This window comes from Aphis gossypii, chromosome X (assembly GCF_020184175.1).
Source record: "Aphis gossypii isolate Hap1 chromosome X, ASM2018417v2, whole genome shotgun sequence".
In the NCBI taxonomy this organism is placed as follows: Eukaryota; Metazoa; Arthropoda; class Insecta; order Hemiptera; family Aphididae; genus Aphis; species Aphis gossypii.
This window is the reverse complement of record NC_065533.1, coordinates 59,653,673-59,664,397: the sequence shown is the minus strand read 5'-3', so window position 1 is coordinate 59,664,397 and position 10,725 is coordinate 59,653,673. Positions and strand designations below refer to the sequence as shown.

The 10,725-nt window shown below is 27.4% G+C and overlaps 1 protein-coding gene across 1 annotated transcript; it reads left to right on the top strand.

The window, feature by feature from the left end:
• On the top strand, nt 1–7,809 carry LOC114123568 (methyl farnesoate epoxidase-like). Its single transcript, XM_027986595.2, has 8 exons — nt 1–155; nt 5,241–5,492; nt 5,562–5,713; nt 5,785–6,045; nt 6,101–6,384; nt 6,445–6,562; nt 6,639–6,780; nt 6,877–7,809. Exons 1-8 carry the CDS (start codon nt 74–76, stop codon nt 7,053–7,055), a joined length of 1,470 nt encoding a protein of 489 aa, XP_027842396.2. The 5' UTR covers nt 1–73; the 3' UTR covers nt 7,056–7,809.
• Nucleotides 7,810–10,725: the final 2,916 nt, after the last annotated feature.

The window sequence follows — 10,725 nt, the reverse complement described above, 5'->3', positions numbered from 1 at the left end:
GTATAGACACGCTGTAGAAGACATTACCTATCCTTCCGTGAGCAACGTTTATAATCGTCAGTAACCGGTAACGATGATTCTCGTAGTCGTATTTGTTTCTATTTTTATTATTATTTGTATTTTAGATGTTATTACACCGCATAAATATCCAATAGGTAAGACTATTATTTAATTATTTAATTTATTAGAGCATTTAATATATTAATAATTAATAGTACATACACAATATAATAGATTAGATATAGGTACCTAATTTTAATTATTTGTTAAGACTTTGCCATGGCCTAATAATTTTTGTTTACATTTATGAGCAATAACTAGCTGTATTGCCCAGGGTTATGCATCTGCAGCGAATAGTTATTAAATAACTTTTTTCTCAAGCGTTACCAATACCTAACGAGTAAAAAAACAAATATGCGGGTCTTAATAATATTTATAGCGAATAAGCAACTATAAAATAACTCCATCTATTATTTAAATCTTCCATAAATCGTTAAAATCGATCAAATATATTTTTAATTTATGTCTTCGCCAATCGCTTTGCTTTTATGTTTAATGGCTGCCTACCTAATGATTGCTTCTATTCTAATACTCATAGGGACCCTAAATTAATAGGGACGTGTGCAAAGTCTAGTGCCATAGGTTAGGTTAGTAAACTGTGGACTTGCATATATATTTATCATTTAGATCATGTATGTCAAACACGCGGCCACGCGCATGTTGCCCTTAGCTCAGTTTTTTTGCAATCTAAGGCTACCAATATTAACGGGTAAAATATATAATAAAACATAAGTTATAACTGCTTAACATTAATAAAATATTAAGATTTAAAATGATACAAATTTAAAAAACAAATTCAATAAGGTGATTTTTACAAATTAATTTGTAACAGTACGATATGTAGAAACTCGTAATTTCACAAGTAAAATTATTTCTATGTTTAGTAATACTTATCAATGTGAGATTGTGAGCAACTATTTTCATTAATGATCAGTAATTAATCACCCGTTAGATCGTATAGATTCAGATTAACTGACACACATCTAAATTCAGTATTAAAAGTTACTTTGTCCAATAATATTTTTGTATTTCTCTTGAAATTAAAAAGTTGGTGGGAGAAAAGAGACGTTAAATATAGTCCAATAATAATAATTTTTTTTCTTGTAATTTAAATAAAACATAACTATTAAATAAATAAAATGATTTTTTTTTTAAATTTTGGAGTAATTTTTTTTTTGTTCGTAGTTGTATTTTTGTTTTCTTTTTGTACCTGTTGCTTTCATAAACGTAAAGAATAAAATAGAAAAATTTCGTATAAAATACTTGTTTTTCGTTCAACTTCTATGTGCGACCTTTGTACCTAGTAAACGTGCTAGCCCACTTGATACTTTGAGTTTGACATGCCTGATTTAGATAGTAACCGATTATTAACAGTAATAACTTATAGGTAACTATATAAACTATATTAGCCGATTGTCTATTATAATCTACCTATCTATTTATCAGTTTTATCTATCATTATTTCCATTTTGCACCATCCATTTGAAATAATCTCAATTATTTTCTATAAAAATCGGTCGGATATATTAGCAAATAAATAATATTTGACTCTTATTTGTATATAACTATAACTTGATTCTATATTTTTATAAAATAATTATTTCATTATCTACAACTATACTGAACTATACTATACTGAGCTAAAAACCCTCCGCAAGTCTGAAGTAACACATTGATATAACTTTTATATAAGGTATACATTTCAGTCTCTAGCGAAAACGAAATAAAAGAAGAAATATTATTTTTTGTGAATTATTTAGATAGATACATATTTTGTACAAATATTATAACGGGCAGTTATCAATCGATCCACGTTTGCAGTTGATGCGATTCTTTTACTGAATCGATTTGCCACCGTGCCCGGTTGGGTTCACTGGTGATTGGTCGCGAATGGTGGCCATTTAATGATTTGCGATTCTTTGACACTATTTGTCAAACTTAGGTAGATAAGTAGGTAGGTAGTCTTGTCCGTTAGCCATTTTACCGCTTTATGCAGAACCGCACAGCTGAACTGCTTCTATGAATTGTTCAGGTATTGTCGTATTGTTGTACCTATTGAGCACGTTAATAATATTTAACCATCGAATATAGTATAATAAACGTACCTATTGCACGTATTATATTAAGCTACACATTGTTGACAATTCCCGTTTTGACTAATTTACGAAGTATTGTTATTAAATATGATTATTTTTGATATTAAAAAAATATAGGTACCTAATAAATAACACTTATAAACATAAACGTGATATTATAAAATATAAAAATTAAATTTAAAATAATTAAATAACTTCGTACAGTGTTCCTACGAAATAAGTAATTTCGTTAAAACGTAGAATTTAGAAAGCTTATTCAAGGTCAACTGCATTGTCTAAACAGGTCTAACTTTCTAATAATAACGGTTTCTTATATCCGCTTTATGTGTATATATTACAACACAATAACATAGGTATGACGTACATATATATATTAAACAAGGTATAGGTACCGAAGTACCGTTATTCGTGCGGGCACTGCTCATTCAAAACTAAATGGATTTATAGTACCTACCTAATATGAATAAATAGGTACTTTCTCTCTGCATTCTCGAAATAATTAGATAAAGAAATATTCAACTACAGGTTGTATTATTTACTGAAAATTATTCCTCTCAAAATCGTTTTTCATCAATTGTCTACATTGATTTATCATCTTTAGTCATATTTAATACATCCATGTCATCCATATGATGGCAGAGCGGGTTTTATAGGTTTTTTTTAGCAGTCTGTAAATTGATTAATGGAATGCTTTTTAACTGGATAGGTATCCGATATTTTCGCTTTTTATTGCTTACTTTGTCGTTGAAAATTATTGATTTCATCGGCTTTAGTATTTTATCAAAAATGTTCTTGTAATTCCAATTTTAAGTATAAATATTTTGTTAAATATCACAAAGACAATTTTTGTATTTATATTTATTGCTTTAAGAGTATTATAATGTCTCATATAAGAAAAATCCTTAAAATATCTTTTGACACGGGAGCTGCCTTCCGCTGACATAATTCAGATTTGACATTGTTTGAAAAATCATTAATTTATGTAAGAACAACAACGGAAAGTATTGTCGACAATATAATAAAATAATATAATATTATATTATATTATCATCAATCATTTTTGTTGCGTTGTTGGACAGTATGCATTATTGCCTACCCTTAATACCGTATATGAAAGGTCACGCGTTGTACGATCTTCAAAAATCATGCACGCGCGTGCATGGTGCATCATGAAGTTACGTACTTTTTTTATTTCTAAAAAAGGCCTAAGGGGTTTTATAAGTACATATTAAATTAGTCAATCACATATAATATACAAAATATACAATTTCTATATTTTATAGATTTTGGTGTCAAACAAAAATGATTCGATATTACTTTTAGACATTTTTTTCACTTTAATCTCTTATAAAAATCTTCATTAAAATTAAAATAATAGTATAAATATTTATAGAATATATCTTTTAAGCGGATATTATTAGTTGGGAAACCAATAGTTGTAAAATAAAGTGAAATTTCAACAAAAATATTTTTTATTTTCATATTCTACAAAATAAAACTTTGAAACGCCAAATCCAGTAAATATTGTCAAAGGCCTTTATTAATAGTTTTATATGACCGTTGTTTTAAAAGATATGTGTTATTTTTAATTTGACGAATTGTGTGAATAATTTATCGTAAATTTACTACATGAAAGAAACAAAATAACAACCTACTATAAAACTATAATAATAAACTGAGATGGAAATTTAAAATCTAATTTAAGTTAGGTACCCATATATTTTGTATAAACTATCAATGTTCTATTTTATTTGAAAATATACAATTAGACATTTTAGATTCAGAGTGGAGCAATAAATATTTTAATGATTTTGCAATAATGCATATTGCATGTTACATTTTTATTTATAATTTGTTTAGAATAACACAAATCGTGCATATTTTGTCAAATAACTTTATAATAATTATAATGTTTCATACTATCATAGGTTTCTATAAATATTTTGTATATTATAATTTTAAAAAATTAACTTTTTGAGGACTTAACAATATTTCATACACCAATCAAGTATAATATTAAACAATTAAAAAATAAATGTGTCAGTGATAATAAAAAATATGTTACAAATAGCACCTATAAAATAATAGTTATAAACTTATAAATTTTATTATTTTTGGTCAAGATGCCTATTTATTTTAAAATAAATAGGTTTTAAGTGGAATAATTTTTAAATACTTTAAATTTGATAGAATTTTATAAGTATAGTAGGTATATGCTATTTAAGAAAAGTTTAGCATAGACCGATACGATTATACGTAGCGTTTTGATTTATGACGCACGTGGCACACCGAGCGGCGTGTGAAGAATACCTCATGAATAAATGCACTGTACATGTATATTTTTATACAGCGACAATATTGTAGTGTTTATGACTAGTATTTACATTTAAATATGAAACAGTACATACCTATCACTTGTAATTTAAGCTAAAACTACTTTCCTTATTATATCGTGGTATATACATATTACATACACACAATACACAATACAAAATAATACAATAATATACTCGTAATAATAATATTATATACCTAATAGTACCTGTTATATTTATGAATTAACTTTTACTCCACAGTACCAAAATAAATTCACAATAGTTAAAAATGCTTTATTATTTAAATTTTGTAGTTATTACTGTTATTAGTATACAAAATTCCCGTTCACTATTTCCAACAATCGTCTATTCATTAAGTAGCAATTCCGTTAAACGAACAATAGGGAAGTAACACACAGCAGTACAGCATATTCGTGTTCGAGGAACTTCAAAAAAATGAATTGAATCAGAAAAATATTATATTATTTTAGTATTTATGTAGGTGTGTGTGTGTGTGTGTGTGTGTGGTGTGTGTGTGTGTGTACGAGGGAGAGAGAGAGAGTATTTATTATTTACATACAGTTGCAGTAGATTTTACTGAGACCACCCTATAACATTTATGTAATTATTTATCAAATGATATGAAATTATAATAGATAAATTGTATTTACCTTCAAGTTACAATTAAGTATACATCATTAAAACAAAATTACAAACAATATACCTAATGATTATTATTAAATGGAATAACTAAGATACATTTTTACAGGACCCACAAGAATTCCATTGCTTGGTAGCTATTTAGAAATTCAAAAGCTTAGGAAAAAATTAGGATTCTACCACTTGGTTTGGGATCAGTTGTCCAAAAGTTATGGACAAGTGTTTTCTGTTAAACTTGGTCTAATAGAGGCTGTGATAGTTTCTGGGTATGATGCAGTACGGCAAGTATTGTGCAAAGACGACTTTGATGGTCGACCTGATGGATTTTTTTTCCGATTCCGAGCTTTTAATAAGAGATTAGGTAAGTTTACCAAAATAGTATATTTAAATATAAAATTTTAACATGAGTATACAACATTTATAAAATTAGGCGTAGTATTTGTGGACGGGCCAACGTGGATTGAACAGAGAAAATTTTGCATGCAACATTTACGAAAAATGGGATTTGACGGTGATTTAATGGAAAAAATTGTAGTTGAAGAAGTAAACGATCTCATGATCGATATAACGAACAAATGTGAGGTATGTGTGTCAATAAATTTTTTACAGACTAAAAATGAAGAGTATAATTACTGTATTACATTTATTTTTAGAATGGCAAGCCAATTGAAGTTAACGGTTTATTCGACGTATCAATTTTGAACGGTCTTTGGGCAATGTTAGCTGGTCGCAGATTTGCATTGAACGATTCTAAACTTGCAAGACTTATGGAATTAGTACATGTCAGCTTTAGAATGCTTGACATGTCAGGTGGAATATTAAACCAGATGCCATTCCTTCGGTTTTTAGCACCCAACTCTTCAGGATATAAAGATATCAAACAAATTTTAGTCGAATTCTATACGTTTTTAAAAGTAATTTTAAATTAATCAAATATATTTTTTTTATTTATCAGTCTATGTCCTCTAGGAATCAATAGACGAACATAAATACGGGATAAATGATCAAGAGGATTTTATACATGCATTTTTAATGGAAATTGAGAAAAACAAAGAAACTCCGGGGTCTTTTTCAGAACATCAGCTTCTTGTTATATTATTGGATCTATTTTTAGCTGGATCGGAAACCACAAGCAGTATGTTATCGTTCGTAATATTACATTTACTGAAACATCAAGATGTACAAGATAAAGTACACGCAGAATTGGATTCAGTAATTGGAGATAGAGAAATTCATTTCGAAGATAAAAAAAGGTACTCAGCTTACTTAATTATTCTAAAAACGATTTAACATATTGGTAATTATATACATAGATTGAATTATCTCGAAGCTGTATTAATGGAGGTCCAGAGACATAGTAACGTTGCACCGTTAGCAATCGCTCATAGAACTATTCGGACAACCAGCCTACAAGAATACATAATACCAAAAGTATGATACCACTATTGTTAAAATATATGGTATACAACAGTATATAAAAAATAATTATTGTAAAAACATTTTCCAGGATACATTGATATTGGCGAGTATATGGAGCGTTCATATGGATAAAAATCATTGGGGTGATCCCGAAGTATTTCGACCGGAGAGATTTTTAGACAGTACCGGACAAATAATAAATGACAGTTGGCTTATGCCATTTGGCGTTGGTTAGTATAATATTATATTATACATTTTGTTATCATTATTAGTATTGAAGTCAAATATATAACGGGTGATTTTGAATTTTCAAATTATGCTTATAGGTAGGCGAAGGTGCCTCGGTGAGGTACTGGCAAAAACCAATATGTTCATGTTCATTGCCAAATTAATTCAAAAATTTGAGATACGAATTCCACACGGAGCCAAATTGCCAGATAAACATCAAGATGGTGTCACTATATCTCCATCTCCATTTTCTGCTATTTTTATACCAAGACGTTAATTTAAGAGATTATAATAAAATTTAAGAATTAAAATTTAAAACACTCATTATGTGTTAATTCATAATCATAGAAAATAAAATTACAATAAGTATTTATCACATACAATTACTAGTTATAACTTATACTTAAATATTATTTATTTATTTTATTATTATTATAAGTATTTATATTAAAACTTAAAAGGGGATAAAAAGGGAATTTTTTTAACTTAAACACTAAATGTCTTAGTTATTTATACACAAAACTACTGCAGGTTTATTATTTCATAATAATACATTTCTGTTTAAATACAAATAACATTTGAATTCATTGCAATTTTGTTTGATTGTAAGTGGTGCAGACAACATAATATATTTATGACTTACTTATTAGTATTTTAAAACAGAAAAGTAATAATGCAAATTTTAATCATAATTATTATACAAACCAAATAACCGTTTTTCGTTACGACATTTAACGCAAACACAACCTATATATTTGTAGCAAATCACCCAGGAGGCTCGGGTTCAATTCTATCACGGATATCAAACTTTTTGTTTTGGTCGCAAAGTGACTTTGGTCGAAAAAGGAATCGACCTTTTTTAATTTGTTCAAGAGGTCAATTAGCCGAAAGGGAAGGGTACGTTTTTGGTCTAAAATGCCACAACGGTATTAAGCGAGTTTAGATTTGAAATACATGATCCTTACATAATAAACAATAAATATATACTTACAATTACTAATAATAGATATCTACCTACTTAGTCTTATCTGATATTTATCAATTATTTTATTAAAATTATTACGATAAACATTTATTATTTACTATAAATTTAAAATATTATAACACTTTAAGTCTTTATGTACAACATGTAGAAAATTAATTAAAATAAAAACTCATCTATAAAATGTGTACAATATAATATTAGCAAATAATAATATATCATTATTGTCAAATAATTATTTTATAGAAAATAGAAAACTTTTTTTAAAATGTATATTGCATAAAATGTTGTAAAATAAAATATAGAAAACAATTCATAATATATAATTATTATTTTCGATACGTATAGGTATAACCATAAGTAGATATATTCAAATTTTTGTCTTGGTCGAAAGGGGAATCAACCTTTTTAAAATTTGGTCAAATAGTAAATCGGCCAAAAAAAAGGGTAGGTACGTTTTTTATCGAAAAGGATCTCGCCCCTATGTTTCACCTTCAAAAAGCTTACCTATCTGTATAGCATGTTTGACAAACATAACCGCGTCTTTGATTTTCATAAAATTGTATAACTGTTATATGGTAATTATTTACTGATTATATATACTGTGCACTCACAGTGCCCGTCTACCATAAATCCATAACAGGTAACAGGCAATTTAATTAGAAAATCATTATTTTTCAACATTCGTCCACGTTTATACAACCAGGGGCGGCTCGTCAGGGGAGACTTTGAGACTGAGTCTCCCCCTTAAAAAAACCCAGTTACTTGTAAATAATAATTAATTAAAATAATAATGCATAAAAATATTTTTATTCGAATTGAAAATATAATATTATATAATTTATATCGTTTTCTTTGTTTATTATTATAAATTGAAAGCAACCAAGTCTAAAACCTTTAAATAGTTATTTTAATAGAAATGCTATTTTAGTTTTATCGATGACGGTGACGGTCGCCGTTACAGTGAAACTGCCGCCCGACAGTCTCAATCATAACATGTAAAATGGTACGGCCGGTTTGATGGAGGGCCGGAGCAGGCAGGGAGAATAAGCTGCGTATTATAGACTCTATTGAGACTGGGTTCACGACAATAATTGCCGTACCGCGCGCCGTTCTTAGTCGCTGTCATAATTTAATGCATTTTTATGATTTAATAACTATAACACGTTTACTACAGGGTTTTATACTATCTTCTATTTGATATTTGTTATATTTCTAATTATTTTAAAAATGCAAAAAGACAATATAATAGACATATTATTAACTAGTGGTTTTATACTTTAACTTACGAACAAAAAAATCAATTAAACTTAAAAATATTAATTAAATATGTAATACTATAATATTATTAGATTTTCAATAACAGGGTTTTTCTTGTTCGTTGTTGTACGTAGTTTATGTTAAATAATTTTAAGTCTCCCCAGAATATTAACTCACGAGCCGCTACTGTATACAACACGGTATATTATATTAGATATTTGATTTCTTCAACACAAACTTACACGACTCGATTATTTTGTATAGATAATTGATGATCATGCAGATTTCTGCAAATAACAAGTGCCTTTGGGCTTTGAGTAAAATTAATTATCCAATGACAGTATTTATATAAGTGTTTTGAAATAACATAATAATAATCGATATGATCATATGGTTAGAAAGTATCAGATAAGTGACCAAAAGTTTAAAAAAATTATAAATATTTTATTTTCAATTACCTATTTATTATTTAAATACGATTTGTAAGCATATAGTCGACTATATGACTGAATAGGTTAGACTCGATTGAGTCTACTTTTTAAACACAATAAATCATCGTATAATCATCGAATGTTATTCTGTTACCTATTCAATTTGAATGATTAACCTATATCGAGTATATCGTATAATATTGTTATTTGTAGTAAAATAATCGTTGAAATATTAAATCTATATCTATATATTACCATATTAAATATTTATTTTATCATTCAGAATATTATAGTTAACATTAAATAAAATTATAATGGTCGTCAATTACATAAATTTATTTATTATTCGGTTAACAAACAATTTTAATTAAATTAGTCATTCATAACAATATTATAACCCTCTCCCGATAGGTAAATCATTATTTTAAAAACGCCGTACAATAAATCCATACGTCATATAGCGACTCGTTTCGTGTGGACAAGACAAACCACTTTGACTATTGACTATTACATTCCTTCTACTTAAGAAACGACATTTTTTACAATACCTTATTATTTTTTCATTACCATCAATTTCACCATATTATGACAAAATATATATATTTAAACCCGTTATTTTTATATATATTTTTTATTACTTAAAATAATGTGTTATCGATAATACGTTTTATTCGTAGTTATAGTCGGACTAGAGATAATAAAGATTATGATTAATATTAATATTATTATTATTAACATTAAATTATGAATTAGTCCTACCCTCCTTACCATTGTAATACATACATTTTCTGCACACTCATTTAATCGCTTCTTCGATGTCTTCTAATATTGCTATATCATCTGTATAGGCCAAGATGTTCATGTTCGAGTTTCCCAATACTATTCCGTTGTTACTATCTGTTTCTCTAATTACTTTCTCTAAAATTAGGTTAAACAATATTGGTGACAACGCGGCTCCTTGGCGTCATTACTGTTGCTGGGCCTGATAATTCTGATACAACCATTAATAATGACTTCCGTATTTTGCAGGCTGGTCTCAATTAATTTTATTAGCTTTTTTTTAATATTTAATACTTAAATATTTTAATATTTTGAACTTCAGAAGTTTATAAAACAAATGTACTTATTTTTTTAGACATCTTAGCTTTAGTATGAAATACGTATAAAATATTTTTTCAAACTATAGCTTTAAAATTTTGACATATTATAAATTTTTAATTACAAAACAATAAGCCAAATTTTAATGATTTTTCAAGATAAGTACTTCAAACACT

Bases quoted from the DNA above. Each gene is read 5' to 3' on its own strand.
- LOC114123568 (XM_027986595.2), top strand. From the start codon at position 74: ATGATTCTCGTAGTCGTATTTGTTTCTATTTTTATTATTATTTGTATT. The intron at 156-5,240 runs GTAAGACTATTA...ACATTTTTACAG, and splicing joins ACCGCATAAATATCCAATAG to GACCCACAAGAATTCCATTG. The intron at 6,781-6,876 runs GTTAGTATAATA...TTATGCTTATAG, and splicing joins GCTTATGCCATTTGGCGTTG to GTAGGCGAAGGTGCCTCGGT.